The sequence below is a fragment of the Oncorhynchus kisutch genome, linkage group LG8, assembly GCF_002021735.2.
Source record: "Oncorhynchus kisutch isolate 150728-3 linkage group LG8, Okis_V2, whole genome shotgun sequence".
In the NCBI taxonomy this organism is placed as follows: Eukaryota; Metazoa; Chordata; class Actinopteri; order Salmoniformes; family Salmonidae; genus Oncorhynchus; species Oncorhynchus kisutch.
Genome location: NC_034181.2, coordinates 54,583,888 through 54,602,468, shown reverse-complemented (window position 1 = coordinate 54,602,468; position 18,581 = coordinate 54,583,888). Strand labels below are relative to the sequence as shown.

Sequence of the window (18,581 nt, the reverse complement as noted above, 5' to 3'; positions counted from 1 at the left end):
AGTGTTCAACCGAGCATATGACTTGAACAACTAGAAAACAAATAGAGAGAGAGAGAGAGAGATTCTGAGTCATGCTCAGGCTAATTGGGAATCCTTCATGGCTGAGGCCTCTGTCTTTGATCAGGGCCTCTGGTAGATAAACCAGCATCCTCAGAGAGAGAGAGGAAAGGAGGGTGAGATAGAGAAAGAATGGAGAACAGTATTTTTTTTCTTTTTTTAAGTGAAAGGTGGGGTGGGAAAGATATATTTAGAGCATATGCACGTTCAGAAAGTGTGGCAGTTAGCCTAGCGGTTAAGAGCATTGGGCCAGTAACTGAAAGGTCGCTGGGTCGAAAGATCTGTTCTGAAAGGTCCGTTCTGCCCTTGAGAAAGGCAGTTAACCCCCAATAACAACTGCGCCGATGACGTTGTTTAAGGCAGCCCCCCGGAACTCTCTAATTCAGAGGGGTTGGCTGAAACACATTTCAGTTGAATGCTTTCAGGTATGCAACTGACTAGGTAACCCCTAGCCCTTGTGTAAGAGTGAGGCCTCTTGCCTCAACCAGTCAAATGTGGCTCAGTGGGACATCTGCCTTCGTTATCCTCCAAACAGCAACACTTCCATCATTACGGTGCCTCTGAGCTGCTTGTTTACCTTGTAATCATTGCTGTGCTATGAAGAGAGACAGATCAATAGACATGTACCAGCAGAAATAAGTCCGAAAAGGAGATCAATGTTTCGTCTGTGATACTACTACTATAATGGGCCAAGGATGGTTGGATTTTATTGCTCACTAATGAGGGTTCAGAGGAGGAGCAGAGAGATGTGGCGATGTTACTTATACACGGAACCCAGCCTAGCCTACTCTGGATTGTTTAAAAAGACACAAAGAACAGAGGAGGTTAAGAATTGAAGTTACGGTAGTGTCTCTAATTCAATAAGAGATATGCAAAAAAAACAAAAAAAACATGCTATTTACATACTGAACATAGTCTACTCTCTAATGTAGTGGCGTCTCTTGAATGAAACATATGTTCAAAAACCTAATTGGCGCTGGCTAAGATAATGGTGTATGTGCTGGTTGGGTCTGAACATAGCAGAGGTTGATGATATTATAAATATGGAACTCTCTCCACCTCCCAAAGAACTACTTAGTATTCACAATGAAAAACGGTATCCCTTTGTGCATTCAGGGCCAGGTAGCATCCAGGAAACCACAACAAGACATCAGTAATAACATGCACATACATACACACATCCTTTCTCTGCAAACCCGCCCATGTCAGCAGAAAGTCAGTGTCAGATTGCTGGGGAAGGACAGAATGAGAGGGGGAGAAAAGGAGGAGAGGAAATGAGAGGTAGAGGGGTAAGGGGGGACACTAGGGGCTCATCAGCTCTGTCTTTTACAGCAGGTAAGCACTTTAAAACACACACACCTTCCTCTGCTTTCTCTACCGCCTACATTTCAGCATACATTGGTGATAGCCTGAGACCAGTAAGCTCTTTCATCAATGCTGATTGTGATTCATGTGACTCTTCCTATGTTTTCTAAAGGGTATGAAGGATGCTCGCTCATGTCACCTGTTTCTTTATGCAGATGATTTGACACTCCTGGTGTTTCACAAAAACCAAACCACACTGGAGAGTATACCGAGTGCAAAGCTCACTAACATCCTTGCATGGCTCATAGACAACGAGTTGTCTCTGCACCTCAGGGTACAGCTAGCAGGATAGGTACTCACAGCCAAAACAGCAGTTAAATACTTGTACACTAGACGTACAGTAGATGGCAACTTGAGCAACCTGGGGGAAAATGGCCGCTAAGGTACTAGGTAAGGTCACTGCCAGGACCAAGCTCTTGGCTAGGAATTCTAAGCTGTTGGACAAAGGTTCAAAGAAAGTGCTAGCTAATGCGCTAATCCAATGTCATTTTGACTATGCTAGCACTTCCTGGTTTGAAGGCTTAACTAATCTACTAAAAAGCTAGTTTCAGAGGGGTATACTAAATCAAATCAAGTCAAATTGTATTGGTCACATAGACATATCTAGCAGATGTTATTGCGGGTGTAGCGAAATGCTTGTGTTCCTAGCTCCAACAGTGCAGTAGTATCTAACAATTCACAACAATGGTGCCTCCCGAGTGGCACAGTGTTCTAAGGCACTGCATCGCAGTTCTAGCTGTGCCACTAGAGATCGTGGTTCGAGTCCAGGCTCTGGTGCAGCTGGCCGCAACTGGGAGACCCATGAGACGGCATACAATTGGCTCAGCATCATCCATCCGGGTTAGGGTAGAGTAGGGATGTTCTTGTCCCATCACACTCTAGCGACTCCTGTGACAGGCCGGGCGCAATGCACGATGACATGGTCGCCAGGTGTACGGTGTTTCCTCCGACATGTTGGTGTGATTGAGTTCTGGTTTATGTGTCAAGAAGCAGTGAGCCTTGGCTGGGTTGTGTTTCAGGGGACGCACGGCTCTTGACCTTTGCCTCTCCCGAGTCCCTACGGGAGTTGAAGCAATGGGACAAGACTGTAACTACCAATTGGATACCATGAAAAAGGGGTAAAAGCTAAATATTTTTACACACATCTGCGACGTGGCTAGTTTTTCGTTTGTAGTCCTTGTTTGTCTGTAGACACTGCCACATACAAAATAGGATCAACTAGCTGATAAACAACCAGAAATAAAAACACATTTTCTGGTTCATTAAGAAAGCTAAACTCAGATATGTGTTTTTGGTTGTTAACTCAACTAGATAATTTCCATTTCAAGCTTATCTTTCTTAAAAATAAAAGTTACGTAAGAATATTTAGACAAGTTAGCTGGCTGACTCATTGAACCTGCTTCGTAGTATACCCCTCAGATAGCCCAGATCAAGCTGAATAGGGTGGTGTTGAATCTAATGTACTCATATTGGTAGGAGTCCGTTTTTAATCCATGGAGCAGCTCCTAGGTATTTGTCTGACTACTTTCCCCATGTTAGAAATTCACACAACAACAACACTAGAGCTCGGATAGCTAATGTGTGTGAGTATAGATTCAGAAGCCTGGCAGGGAATAGTATTTGTTTATATTCAGGAGCCTCTGAGTGGAATAGTCTGCCTCTGTCAAAACAAATCCAACTCTGAGTAGCTTTATAAAGGAAGGTGAAATACTGTTTAAAACCTCTTGAATCTAGGGGGCAGTATTTTCATTTTTGGAAAAATAACGTTCCCAAAGTAAACAGACTATTTTGTCAGGACAAGATGCTAGAATGTGCATATAATTGACAGCTTAGGGTAGAAAACACTCTAAAGTTTCCAAAACTGTAAAAATATTGTATAACAGAGTATAACAGAACTGATATTGCAGGCGAAGGCCTGAGAAAAATCCAATCAGAAAGTGACTCTTATTTAGAAACCTCTGCATTCCTATGCATACCTATTGAGCAGTGAATGAGATATCAACCAGATTCAATTTTCTATGGCTTTCCTAATGTGTCTAGTGTCACAATACATAGTTTCAGGCTTTTATTTGAATGTCAACATTGCGTCAGTGGTCAGCTGAAGTCTCTCAGAGTGTTTTGTGCGTAAAGGACAAATGCGTCCATTGTTTCTCTCTTTCCTACTAAGAAGCCATCTGTCCCGGTTGATATATTATCGAATAGATATTTGAAAAACACCTTGAGGATTGATTATAAACACCGTTTGCCATGTTTCTGTCGATATTACGGAGCTAATTTGGAATGTTTGGAATATATATGTCCGGTCGATTTCTCAACCAGCTATCTAACTGGGAGTCTCGTGAGTGAAAACATCCGAAGCTCATCAAAGGTAAACAATTTAATTTGATTGCTTTTCTGATTTTCGTGACCAGGTTGCCTGCTGCTAGCTAGGTGTAATGCTATGCTAGGCTATCGATAAACTTACACAAATGCTTGCTTTAGCTGTAAAGCATATTTTCAAAATCTGAGATGACAGGGTGAATAACAAAAGGCTAAGCTGTGTTTCAATATATTTAACTTGTGATTTCATGAATAGGAATATTTTCTGGTAATATTTATGTCCGTTGCGTTATGCTAATTAGTGTCAGTTGATGACAACGCTCCCGGATCCGGGATGGGTAATACCAAGAGGTTTTAATGGATAGTGTGCCTCTGTGAGAAATCCCTTCTAACCCATCGATGATGAGCAAATAGTGTTCCTTTGTGCATAGTATGTATATATTGTTGTGTTTTTATGTCATTATATTACAAAATTGACCTGCCATTTTTAGCTTCTGTTTTTTTTAAATCCTGCCACACATGCCAAATGCTATTGTGAAAAAGGACCACAATGAAAATAAGGTGTTTGACGTTTTTGTATTTTTCCTCTGATTCTTAATCAAGTGCATACTTTATGTGTACCTTGTTTAAAATGATCAAATAAACTAAACTAAACACCACACGTGCCCACCGTGAAGCCACAACCTAGGAACACAGTACTTTTGGAAAGTATTCAGACCCCTTGACTTTTCTCACATTTTGTTAAGATACTGGTTCAGCATGTGCTAGGGACAATAAAATACCACTAGAAGGTGCAGTTTTGTCACACACACAGCTTCTTCTAAAATACTGACAAATATTTGTTTTCTTTTCTAATTTATAACATTTTTTAACTGAAACATTTACATAAGTATTCAGACCCTTTACTCAGTACTTTGTTGAAGTACCTTTGGCAGCGATTACAGCGTCAGTTCTTCTTGAGTAGGACGCTACAAGCTTGGCACACCTGTATATGGGGAGTTCTTCTCTGTTCTTCTCTGCAGATCCTTTCCAGCTATGTCAGGATATATGTTGAGAGTTGCACAGCTATTTTCAGGTCTCTCCAGTGATGTTCGATTGGGTTCAAGTCTGGAATCTGTCTGGGCCACTCAAGGCCATTGAAACTTGTCCCGAAACTACTCCATCATTGTCTTGGCTGTGTGCACAAGGTCTTTGTCCTGTTGGAAGGTGAACTTTCGCCCCCAGTCGGAGGTCCTGAGCACTCTGAAGCAGGTTTTCATCATGGATCTTTCTGTACTTTGCTCCGTTCATCTTTGCCTCGATCCTGACTAGTCTCCCAGTCCCTGCCACTGAAAAACCTCCCCACAGCATGATGCTGCCACCACCAAGCTTCACTGTAGGGATGGTGCCAGGTTTCCTCCAGACATGACACTTGGCATTCAGGCTAAAGAGTTCAATCTTGTTTTCATCAGACTAGAGCATATTGAGTCTTTAGGTGCCTTTTGGCAAACATCAAGCGGGCTGTCATGTTCCTTTTACTGAGGAATGGCTTCCGTCTGGCCACTCGACCATAAAGGCCTGATTGGTGTGCAGATCTAGTTGTCCTTCTGGAAGGTTCTCCCATCTCCACAGAGGAACTCTAGAGCTCTGTCAGAGTGACCATCAGGTTCTTGGTCACCTCCCTGACCAAGGACCTTCTCCCCTGATTGCTCAATTTGGCAGGGCAGCCAACTCTTGGAGTCTTGGTGCTTCCAAACTTCTTCCATTTCAGACTGATGGAGGCCACTGTGTTCTTGGGGACCTTCAATGCCGCAGACATCCCCTCCCCAGATCTGTGCCACAACATTGTCTCGGAGCTCTAAGGACAATTCCTTCAACCCCATGGCTTTGTTTTTGCTCTGACATGCACTGCCAACTGTGGGACCTTATATAGACAGGTGTGTGCCTTTTCAAATCATGTCTTATCAATTGAACAGGTAGACTCCATTCAAGTAGTAGAAACATCTCAAGTAGACAGAAACAGGATGCACCTGAGCTCAATTTCGAGTCTCATAGCAAATCAAATTAGTATTGTGTGTAGATTTCTTCAGGGATTAAGAACATTTTTTAGTCAAGGAGTCTGAATACTTTCCGCAGGCACTGTACATTTCCCAAACACTCCTATACTGTCCGACTTACAGATATTCCAAACTGACCATCTCGTATATTGATAGGCAAATCAACAAAAGATTGATATAAAACATATAATTGAAAAACCCTCTAAGAACACAAAAAGGTAATGAAGTCCATAATCCAACATAAATTCAAGTCCAATGGACACAGGTGGCTCTGAATTTTCAGACAAAACAGTGTGCAATATAGGAGAAGAGGACTTAAATTCCTATTTTTTCAGCCTAAATATATATATATTTTATTTTATTTAACTAGGCAAATCAGTTAAGAACAAGTTCTTATTTGAAATGATGGCCTACCCCAGATGCTACCTGTAGGTTTGGCCACGCCTCCAACCACACCCATACAGTTTCTGACAGCTTGTGCAAAAAATATTCAGTTTTGCAAACCCACAGTTTCATCAGCTGTCCGGGTGGCTGGTTTCAGACGATCCTGCAGTTGAAGATGCAGAGTTACGGACGTGATTACAATTGGTCTGTGGTTGTGAGGCCGGTTGGATGTACTGCCAAACTCTCTAAAACAGCGTTAGTAGATAAATTAACATTAAATTCTCTGGCAACAGCTCCGGTGAACATTCCTGCCGTCAGCATGCCAATTGCACGCTCCCTCAAAACTTGAGACATCTGTGGCATTATGTTGTGTGACAAAACTGCACCTTCTAGTGGCATTTTTTTGTCCCTAGCACATGCTGAACCAGTGTAATGATCATGCTGTTTAATCAGCTTCTTGATATGCCACACCTTTCAGGTGGATGGATTCCCTTGGCAATGGAGAAAGGCTCACTAACAGGGATGTAAGCAAACTACATTTTAGAGAAATAAAAGTGGTTGTACACCAACGTGGACTATTCTTAAATTGACATAAATTGATTCATCCATTGATCCTGAGAGACAAAATGACCAACAATATGGCGTAAGTCTCTTTATTTACTTACCCCACAGTCGGCATTAGCATCGCTGCTAGTGAAACAATGAGAGTGGTAGGGCCCATGGCATGACACTTCAAAAAGCATGGTCAAATCCTTAATGTCACTGTAAATCAAATGTTAGAGCAACCCAAATACCATAACAATATGCACACATTGAATATTGTAGGATATTATAGGAATTCTGGTATTTATGTAACATTTCCCGTTTCGTACAGCCAATAACACCATAGAAAAATCTGTATAAAGTGTGTGCAAATGAGGTAAGGAGGTAAGGCAATAAATAGGCCAATAGTGGTGAAGTAATTACAATTTAAACAGGAGTGATATACGTGCAGATGAGGATGTGCAAGTAGAAATACTGTTGTCCAAAAGAGCAGAAAAACTAAACAAATATGGGGATGAGGTAGGTAGTTGGTTGGATAAGCTATTTACAGATGGGCTGTGTACAGCTGCAACGATCGGTAAGCTGCTCTGACAGCTGACGCTTAAAGTTAGTGAGAGAGATATGTCTCCAACTTCAGTGATTTTTGCAATTCGTTCCAGTCACTGGCAGCAGAGAACTGGAAGGAAAGGCGGCCAAAGGAGGTGTTGGCTTTGGGGATGACCAGTGAAATATACCTGCTGGAGCATGTGCTACGGGTGAGTGTTGCTATGGTGAACAATGATCTGTGATATGGCAGAGCTTTACCTAGCAAATACTTATAGATGACCTTGAGCCAAAGTATCCATCCTTTGCCTTGATGACAGCTTTGCACATTCTTTAGATTTTTTTTGTTTACCTTTGTTTGACTAGGCAAGGAAGTTATTAACAAATTCTTATTTTCATTGACAGCCTTGGAACAGTGGGTTAACTGCCATGTACAGGGGCCAAACGACAGATTTTTACCTTGTCAGCTCGGGGATTCAAGCCTGCAACCTTTCTGTTACTAGTCCAATGCTCTAACCACTAGGCTACCTGCCACCCCCTCTTTTCTGGTGACATTGTCAGTGTTTTATTTAGAATTCAAGGTACACTTAACCAGCATGGCTTCCGCAGCATTCTGCAGCGATACGCCATCCCATCTGGTTTGCGCTTAGTGGGGTTATCATTTGGTTTTCAATAGGACAATGACCCAACACACCTCCAGGCTGTGTAAGGGCTATTTGACCAAGGAGAGTGATGGAGTGCTGTATCAGATGACCTGGCCTCCACAATCACCCGACCTCAACCCAATTGAGATGTTTTGGGATGAGTTGGACCGCTGAGTGAACGGTGTCTACTTTGAAGAATCAAAAATATTTTTGGGTTACTACAGGATTCCATATGTGTTATTTCGTAGTTTTGATGTCTTCACTATTATTCTACATTGTAAAAAATAGTATGAAGAAAGAAAAACCCTTGAATGAGTAGGTGTGTCCAAACTTTTGACTGGTATTGTATGTCTCTGCAGATTATCTGTCTATCTGGTCAAAATCACTGATACAGGTCCCCCCACCCCATGTTTGGATAACTTGTTATTTTGTATAGAGAAACCTGCATTCAAATAATGGTCCCATCTATCAAATTACTATAGACGGAATTAGGCGATTTTTGCTTGAATAATTTTTTAAAAATCCATATTGATACAGAAACATGATTTAGATTTACTAAGAACAATTTAAACCTCTCTAAGAATTGAATAAACAACCTCTGGGATATGATTTAAAATAATGGCCCTGGGATCAAAACGACCCCAGTCGGTAGTATGAGGGTTAAACGTTTACTGCTCAATAGGAACTTATCATCACATTACAGTGTGTTAAGGTAGTCTTGATCAATTACATTCATTGACACATTATTTTTATAATTTCATACTGTAGTCAATGGCGGGGCAGGGAAGCGAACCTGGGCCATTGGCGTGAAAAGCAAACATACCATGCATCGTGCCATTTGGGTTAACCCAATTGGTGGGAATTGTAAAATGGCTTACAGTATATAGAGAGGATTGATACACTGCTCTCCCTGAATGGTAAGGTACGTCCTCATGGCCCCCCTCACACATCCGGCCGTGCGTTCCGATGGCCTCATGCTGTCATCCCACTTCTAACACCCATTCGGTGGGAATTGTAACGTGGCTCATATAGCAAGATTTATTTTAGTATGGGGCAATATTTAATAAAATATTCACTTTAAGCTTTCATGGTAACACATGTTACAAGAGGAAACAATTCATGTCTCCTACTCTTTACACTGAAAAAACCCCAACTCTACGTTAAACTGAACCCATTGAATTATTCCATTTGACTTTAACAATGATCTAATCTGTTAATGGAGCTCCTCAGAGAGGCTCAGTGAGAGTTTCCTGTTTGAAATGAATCTACAGCCTCCCTCACTGACGGGAGATTAACGAACTGAGGAGATGAGAATTGAGGATACCATGACAGTCTATTCTTCTCCAACAACCTGAAATAGACCTTCTATGTGACTATCTTCTACCTAACAATGGGAGACTCCCTACAGGGATGGAGCGCAGCGGGGAGGTTTGAACACAAAAGATGGATGAACTAACCAATAATAAAATGTCTATTCTGTCTCTATACTTACATTTATGCTTATCTTAAAGTCATAAAAGCTTGGTTGAACAACTATTTCTCCCGTCGAGTGGTGCCATTCAGCATTCAGAACCCACGCTCAAAATGACAGTGGGATGTGGAGACGAAGGGACAGAGGTGGAGAAAGATTAATTATGGGTGCGAGTGCACTCTGCCGTTGCCCCATTCACCAGCGAGAGCCTTCCTGCTTACTGTCATGGCTACAATGGAATTCTCCCATGGGCGCAAATGGAATCCTTACTGCTCCTTCTCGGAAAACCAACAATGATTGCTGCATCGTTATCAGAACAGTGAAATTTCTCATCCAAGCCTCCATCTTTTCAATTATGATATGATTCAAATGCATTTCCAGAGTGTTTTTTCCCCCAAAGGCTCATATTCAACAGAGAACAGTTGGGCTCAAGCCTTTATCATTTAAGGCAAACATTCCTATTAAGGAGAAAAATGGTTAGAAACCACCTATGATACTTCAGGCTGAATTTCTCTGTGGTCATTTGGTAGCAAGCAACATTGTTAATCTGTATTGTTATATAAATGTCATTCCCAGATGAACAGCCTGAAGTGTATTGAAATGAGACAGAAACGGGTGAAATTGTAGATTGGCCACAGAATCGCTCTTCAACAACAGTTGTGATTCTGTTCCCAAATTCTGCCCACTGACAACCAGTCCCCAGCTATCATATCCCTCTATTCATCCCTCTATCCCTCTTTTCATCCCTCCATATCCCTCTCTTAATCCGCAGATAACAGGATTCCCAATGATTACAGGCCTTAATGATTTTCTAATCTCCCATGCTCGACACGGGGATGGAAAATTTGCCAATTTTGCTCTTTGCCAAATCCTCCCAATCCATTCACGGAATGCCCTTTTTAGCTTGTGTGTTTAATATGATTTTTGTTTGGGTTGACATGGTGACCCAGAGCATCATGTAAAAGGTCAGCTATTGTAATGGAAGGGATGAGATGTCTCATGGAGTCTCAGTCATGACAAGAGTTTAAAAGTCACAGCTTGTGTGTGTGTGTGTGTGTGTGTGTGTGTGTGTGTGTGTGTGTGTGTGTGTGTGTGTGTGTGTGTGTGTGTGTGTGTGTGTGTGTGTGTGTGTGTGTGTGTGTGCATGCCTACTCGTGTGTGTTTGTGTGTGTGTGTGTGTGTGTGTGTGTGTGTGTGCATGCCTACTCGTGTGTGTTTGTGTGTGTGAGATTCACTACTGACTACACACACATCCTTAGCAGACATCTGCATGGCCTCAGCTGAGTCACTCATGGCAGGACAATTGAGTTCAGACATAATCTAAAAACTTTCAAACAGAACCAAATCCTTTCACTGTGCCTCTGGGGCATTCTGTTCAAACTATTTCTGACAAACGACATTTGTTTGGCCCAGCTAGCCAACCGCTTACATGAAAGCAAAAAATACATATAACAAGTCGTACGTTTAAGATGTGCATTAGAGCCCCAGTGACATCACCAGTCTCCTCATTATCCTACATCTCCACCCAGGGCAGGACCATCTGTCTCCATGGTCACCCAGAGGGCGAGGACAGAAGCAGGACAGGACCCATTTAGAGCCCCTAGCTTTGGACCACAGAGCCAAGAATAGCACAGGGAGAGAGGTGGAGAGAAACACAGAGAGAGGAGAGGGGGGGGGGGGTTAGGATTGAATGAGGTCAACACATCGTATACTGCATTACCATGGTTTTTGAAAGAGAAGGAGAGGAGGAAAAGAGAACAAGAGGGAGAGAATGAGTGAGCATTGTACCAGATACAGTGGAGCAGCATTCACTGCACTACTTCCATAATTTATAGAACTGAAATTCACAACCTTGCACCTATCAACAATGACAAACCACCGGGGTCTAACAACTTGGATAGAAAATTACTAAGGATAATAGCGGACGATATTGCCACTCCATATCTTCAATTTAAGCCAACTAGAAAGTGTGTGCCTTCAGACCTGGAGGGAAGCAAAAGTCATTCACCTACCTAAGGATATTAAAGCCCCCTTTACTGGCTCAAATAGCCGACCAAGCCTATTACCAACCCTTTGTAAACTTTTTAAAAATTCAATGTATTTTTACAGTAAACAAATTGACAACAGACTTTCACCACACTTACAGGAAAGGACATTCAACAAGCATAGCACTTACACAAATGACTGTTGATTGCTGAGAGAAATTGATGATATAAAAGTGTGGGGGCTGTTTTGTTAGACTTCAGTGCGGCTTTTGACATTATCGGTCATAGTCTGTTGCTGGAAAAAATGTATATGTGTTATGGCTTTATACCCCCTGCTATATTGTGGATACAGAGTTACGTGTCAAACAGAACACAGAGGGTGTTCTTTAATGGAAGCATCTCCAACAAAATCCAGGTAGAATCAGGAATTCCCCAGGGCAGCTGTCTAGGCCACTTACCTTTTTCAATCTTTAACACCATGCTTTAACACCATGCCACTGGCCAGTGTGTCTATGTATGTGGGTGACTCAACACTATACACGTCAGATACCACAGCGACTGAAATAACTGCAACACTTAACAAAGAGCTGCAGTTAGTTTCAGAATGGATGGCAAGGAATAAGTTAGTCCTAAATATTTCTATACTAAAGCATTGTATTTGGTACAAATCATACACTTCAGTGCGGCTTTTGACATTATCGGTCATAGTCTGTTGCTGGAAAAAATGTATATGTGTTATGGCTTTATACCCCCTGCTATATTGTGGATACAGAGTTACGTGTCAAACAGAACACAGAGGGTGTTCTTTAATGGAAGCATCTCCAACAAAATCCAGGTAGAATCAGGAATTCCCCAGGGCAGCTGTCTAGGCCACTTACCTTTTTCAATCTTTAACACCATGCTTTAACACCATGACAACTGGCCAGTGTGTCTATGTATGTGGGTGACTCAACACTATACACGTCAGATACCACAGCGACTGAAATAACTGCAACACTTAACAAAGAGCTGCAGTTAGTTTCAGAATGGATGGCAAGGAATAAGTTAGTCCTAAATATTTCTATACTAAAGCATTGTATTTGGTACAAATCATACACTAAATCCTAAACCTCAACTAAGTCTTGTAATGAATAATGTGGAAATTGAGCAAGTTTAGGAGACTAAACTGCTTCGAGTAACCCCGATTTGTAAACTGTAAACTGTCAAACTGTCAAAACATATTGATACAACAGTACCTAGGATGGGGAGAAGTCTGTCCATAATAAAGCACTGCTTTGCATTCTAAACAGCACTATCAACAAGGCAGGTCCTACAGGCCCAGGTTTTGTCACACCTGGACTACTGTTCAGTCGTGTGGTCAGCTGCCACAAAGAGGGACTTAGGAAAATTGCAGTTGGCTCAGAACAGGGAAGCACGGCTAGTCCTTGGATGGACAGTGGCTTGCGAAAGTATTCACCCCCCTTGGCATTTTTCCTATTTTGTTACCTTACAACCTGGAATTAAAATATATTTTTGGGGTGTTCGTATCATTTGATTTACACAACATGTTGACCACTTTGAAGATGCAAACATGTTTTTATTGTGAAACAAACAAGAAAAAAGACAAAAAAACTGAACTTGAGCATACATAACTATTCACCCCTCAAAATCAATACTACCTTTTGTAGCAATTACAGCAGCAAGTCTCTTGGGGGTATGTCTCTATAAGCTTGGCACATCTAGCCACTGGGATTTTTGCCCATTCTTCAATGCGAAACTGCTCCAGCTCCTTCAAGTTGGATGGGTTCCGCTAGTGTACAGATTCTCAAATGGATTGAGGTCTGGGCTTTGACTAGACCATTCCAAGACATTTAAATGTGTCCCCTTAAACCACATGAGTGTTGCTTTAGCAGTATGTTTAGGGTCATTGTCCTGCTGGAAGCGGAACCTCCGTCCCATTCTCAAATCTCTGGAAGACTGAAACGGTTTTCCCTCAAGAATCTCCCTGTATTTAGCGCCATCCATCATTCCTTCAATTCTGGCCAGTTTCCCAGTCCCTGCCAATGAAAAACATCACCACAGCATGATGCTGCCACCACCATGCTTCACTGTGGGGATAGGGTTCTCGGGGTGATGAGAGCTGTTGGGTTTGCACAAGACATAGCGTTTTCATTGATGGCCAAAAAGCTAAATTTTTGTCTCATCTGACAGAGTACCTTCTTACATATGTTTGGTGAGTCTCCCACATGCCTTTTGGCGAACACCAAACATTTAATTAACATTTTGCATATTAACACTGGAGTGATAAATTATCAGATGGTCATGTGCAGGTAGAGATACTGGTGTGCAAAAGGGCAGAAAAGTAAATAAATAAAAACAGTATGGGGATGAGGTAGGTAAATATGGTGGGCTATTTACCGATGGACTATGTACAGCTGCAGCGAACGGTTAGCTGCTCAGATAGCAGATGTTTGAAGTTGGTGAGGGAGATAAAAGTCTCCAACTTGAGAGATTTTTGCAATTCGTTCCAGTCACAGGCAGCAGAGAACTGGAAGCAAAGGCGACTAAATGTGGTGTTGGCTTTAGGGATGATCAGTGAGATACACTTGCTGGAGCGCGTGCTACGGGTGGGTGTTGCCATCGTGACCAGTGAACTGAGATAAGGCGGAGCTTTACCTAGCATGGACTTGTAGATGACCTGGAGCCAGTGAGTCTGGCGGCGAATATGTAGCCAGGGCCAGCCGACTAGAGCATACAGGTCGCAGTGGTGGGTGGTATAAGGTGCTTTAGTAACAAAACGGATGGCACTGTGATAAACTGCATCCAGTTTGCTAAGTAGAGTATTGGAAGCTATTTTGTAGATGACATCGCCGAAGTCGAGGATTGGTAGGATAGTCAGTTTTACTAGGGTGAGTTTGGCGGCATGAGTAAAGGAGGCTTTGTTGCGGAATACAAAGCCGACTCTAGATTTGATTTTAGATTGGAGATGTTTGATATGAGTCTGGAAGGAGAGTTTACAGTCTAGCCAGACACCTAGGTATTATAGATGTCCACATATTCTAGGTCGGAACCATCCTGGGTGGTGATGCTAGTCGGGCGTGCGGGTGCAGGCAGCGAACGGTTGAGAGCAGTTGGAGGCCACGGAAGGAGTGTTGTATGGCATTGAAGCTCGTTTGGAGGTTAGATAGTACAGTGTCCAAGGAAGGGCCAGAAGTATACAGAATGGTGTCATCTGCGTAGAGGTGGATCAGGGAATCGCCCGCAGCAAGAGCAACATCATTGATATATACAGAGAAAAGAGTCGGCCCGAGAATTGAACCCTGTGGCACCTCCATAGAGACTGCCAGAGGACCGGACAACATGCCCTCCGATTTGACACACTGAACTCTGTCTGCAAAGTAGTTGGTGAATCAGGCAAGGCAGTCATTAGAAAAACCGAGGCTACTGAGTCTGCCGATAAGAATATGGTGATTGACAGAGTCGAAAGCCTTGGCCAAGTCGATGAAGACGGCTGCACAGTACTGTCTCTGATCGATGGCGGTTATGATATCGTTTAGTACCTTGAATGTGGCTGAGGTGCACCCGTGACCGGCTCGGAAACCAGATTGCACAGCGGAGAAGGTACGGTGGGATTCGAGATGGTCAGTGATCTGTTTGTTGACTTGGCTTTCGAAGACCTTAGATAGGCAGGGCAGGATGGATATAGGTCTGTAACAGTTTGGGTCCAGGGTGTCTGCGGCAGCTTTCTAATCCTTGGGGATCTCAGACGATATGAAAGAGAGGTTGAACAGGCTGGTAATAGGGGTTGCGACAATGGCGGCGGATAGTTTCAGAAATAGAAGGTACAGATTGTCAAGCCCAGCTGATTCGTACCGGTCCAGGTTTTGCAGCTCTTTCAGGACATCTGCTATCTGGATTTGGGTAAAGGAGAAGCTGGGGAGGCTTGGGCGAGTAGCTGCGGGGGGGGGGGGGGGGGGGGCTGAGTTGTTGGCCGAGATTGCAGTAGCCAGGAGGAAGGCATGGCCAGCCGTTGAGAAATACTTGTTGAAGTTTTCGATTATCATGGATTTATTGGTGGTGACCGTGTTACCTAGCCTCAGTGCAGTGGGCAGCTGGGAGGAGGTGCTCTTGTTCTCCATGGACTTTACAGTGTCCCAGAACTTTTTGGAGTTAGAGCTACAGGATGCAAATTTCTGCTTGTGGAAGCTGGCCTTTGCTTTCCTGACTGACTGCGTGTATTGGTTCCTGACTTCCCTGAACAGTTGCATATCGCGGGGACTATTCGATGCTATTGCAGTCCGCCACAGGATGTTTTTGTTCTGGTGGAGGGCAGTCAGGTCTGGAGTTAACCAAGGGCTATCTCTGTTCTTAGATCCGCATTTTTGGAACGGAGCATGCTTATCTAAGATGGTGAGGAATGATGCTCCGTGGAATGTTAAAAGTTTTGGATATTTTTTTATAACCCAACCCTGATCTGTACTTCTCCACAACTTTGTGCCTGGCCTGTTTGGAGAGCTCCTTGGTCTTAATGGTGCTGCTTGCTTGGTGGTGCCGCTTGCTAAGTGACGTTGCAGACTCTGGGGCCTTTCAGAACAGGTGTATATATACTGAGATCATGTGACAGATCATGTGACACTTAGATTGCACACAGGTGTACTTTATATAACAAATGATGTGACATTGAAGGTAATTGGTTGCACCAGATCTTAATTAGGGGCTTCATAGCAAAGGGGGTGAATACATATACACGCACCACTTTTCACATTATTATTTTATAAAATTATTTGAAAGAAGTCATTTAAAAAATTTCACTTCACCAATTTGGACTATTTTGTGTATGTCCATTGCATGAAATCCAAATAAAAATCAATTTAAATTACAGGTTGTAATGCAATAAAATAGGAAAAACGCCAAGGGGGATGAATACTCTTGCCAGGCACTGTACACAGTTTGAACTACTGGCACACAGCTCGGACACCCATGCGTACCCCACAAGACATGCCACCAGAGGTCTCTTCACAGTTCCCGAGTCCAGAACAGACTATGACACAGTACTACATAGAGCCATGACTACATGGAACTCTATTCCACATCAAGTAACTCATGCAACCAGTAAAATTAGATTAAAAAACTGATAAAAATACACCTTATGGAACAGCGGGGACTGTGAACCAACACAAACAGATGATAACATATGCACTATACACACACATATACATGGATTTTGTGTTGAGGATATGTGGTAGTAGAGTAGGGGCCTGAGGGCACCCACTTAATATGTTGTGAAATCTTTTGTTAATGTATTGTAATGTTTTAAAAATTGTATAACTGCCTTCATTTTGCTGGACCACAGGAAGAGTAGCTGGGGATGGGGATTAATAATAAATACAATTAGGTAATGGGAGTACACTATTTGTATCACTTTATTTACTTAGCTAGGAGTAACACTTGTCACTGTTTTCCAGTTTTCCAGTTATACACTGATGAAGACAGCTTGCGGCTCTCTTTTATTTTCAAGTTTTCTACTCCGTTAGCCAGCACCTCGCCTAAATAGGTGTGCGTTTCTTTTTCTTCTAGATCGTACTGTTTTCCAGTATACCTCATCCTCCGATCCATATTATTGAAACCCATTCTGTCAAAAATTTACTGTATGTTAGTGTATTTCCGAGAGCATGTCCTCATACTGTCAACAACTGGAAAGAATATTGCACATCATTACTGTCCCTCTGCCCACCTCATTGACTCTCTCCCCAGCCTAGTCCAGCCGAGACCATCCCAGCCCAGCACAGAATAGTTTGGAGCCCCGGGGAAATTGCCCTCCACTCTGCTTCTTCACAGACATCTGCTGACAACACCACCAAGATTAACTCTGAGAAACCCTGTAAAAAAAATATGCTCTCGTCGGTAATAGAAAAACAAGGGAATGTCATGCAAAGAATTGTGTATTCACAAATAAATCAGCTGGCATAAATACATCAAACCAAAATACCCTAAAATGAATACAAATCTAATCTAAATGGTATTTCATTTATTAATTAACTCAAATGTTTAAGAAGTTTCTGTTTTAGTAGTTGAGCAACAACAATGCCTTTGTCTTACAATAAAAGTAAATGTTCTATAGAGTTCAGTCCCAAAATCCTCCTCCCCCAAAATTCCCGGTGCAGGAAATGAAATAAGGATTGATCTTATCAGTTCAGCTGTTCCTTTGTGTAATAATCCAAAGGAAAGTAGTCTGCAAAAGTTAATGGGTGGCACCATTAAGGACTATCGCCATTTTGAAGTATAGTCAACTGGGTGGGACTTCCTATGGCTTAAGGAAGGATCACATAATTCCATCGAGGTCATCAGGAGGGATTAGCCAATGAATTATACTTGTGAGCAAACATTCCATAACTGCTTGGCTTTATACCTGTTCAAACAAAACACTCCAGGTGGCAGTATGCACCCTTTCAGTTTATTTACCAACTCATAGAAGTAGTAGAATAAGAAAATTGACTACCTCAAAATGGAGATGGCCTCAATGACAATGTCCAATCTCACAGATGCCTTAATGGGACAGATACAAAGATGAGTCGTCTATCTAAGTCTATGGAATGTTCTCGTCCTGTATGGCGTGAGGAAACACTGGGTCTATACTGGGTCCTACCTGAGGTTAAGACGTTTGGTTTAAAATGTCTAGCTGTTTATTTTTCTCATAGGCAAACCTGGCACAATTAGCCGTCTGGCAACCACAAGTCAAACATGTAGAAGGATTATATGCTTACATTCATAGCTACATCATTAAAAAAGATGAAGATGATGGTGGTCTTGTTAAATAGCTGTATTTTATTAGGTTTGAAGTTTGTTTTGGCCAAAGGTTTTTTAAAGGAAATAACGCTCCACTGCTGGACGTAGATTAACAAAACACTTCTTACACAAAAACTTAAGAAGATTCTTAAGATAAAAAAATAAGAAGTTCATAAGATAGTTTGTAAGTGCAATTCCTTAACAATATCTAAAGATTTTATGATTTTCTTACGAACTTCCCAAATATCTTCTTACAAATCTTCATAAGATGTTTGTTGCTAGGAAACCGTTTTAGCTAGCAATGGCAATCATGTTAGCATATTTCTTAGTGATATTACTGTTCTGAAACATGTTCTTGGGTTTAAAATAATCAATACTGAAACTTTCAGATTAAGTGTGTGAGTGAATAAAAAATGCTTTATTGCTTTCCTTTCATGAGCTTTTTCTACCACTGTCCTGAGTATAAGGC

The 18,581-nt window shown here is 42.1% G+C and overlaps 1 protein-coding gene across 1 annotated transcript in view; it reads right to left on the bottom strand.

Moving 5' to 3' along the window:
- Positions 1 to 16,726: 16,726 nt before the first annotated feature.
- The window catches only part of LOC109895561 (LARGE xylosyl- and glucuronyltransferase 2), a 149,221-nt gene continuing 147,366 nt past the window's right edge, over positions 16,727 to 18,581 (bottom strand). Inside the window, exon 15 of the mRNA XM_031830571.1 lies at positions 16,727 to 17,205. Coding sequence (XP_031686431.1) covers positions 17,062 to 17,205 — 144 coding nt within the window. The 3' untranslated portion in view covers positions 16,727 to 17,061. The remainder of the gene's footprint in view (positions 17,206 to 18,581) is intronic.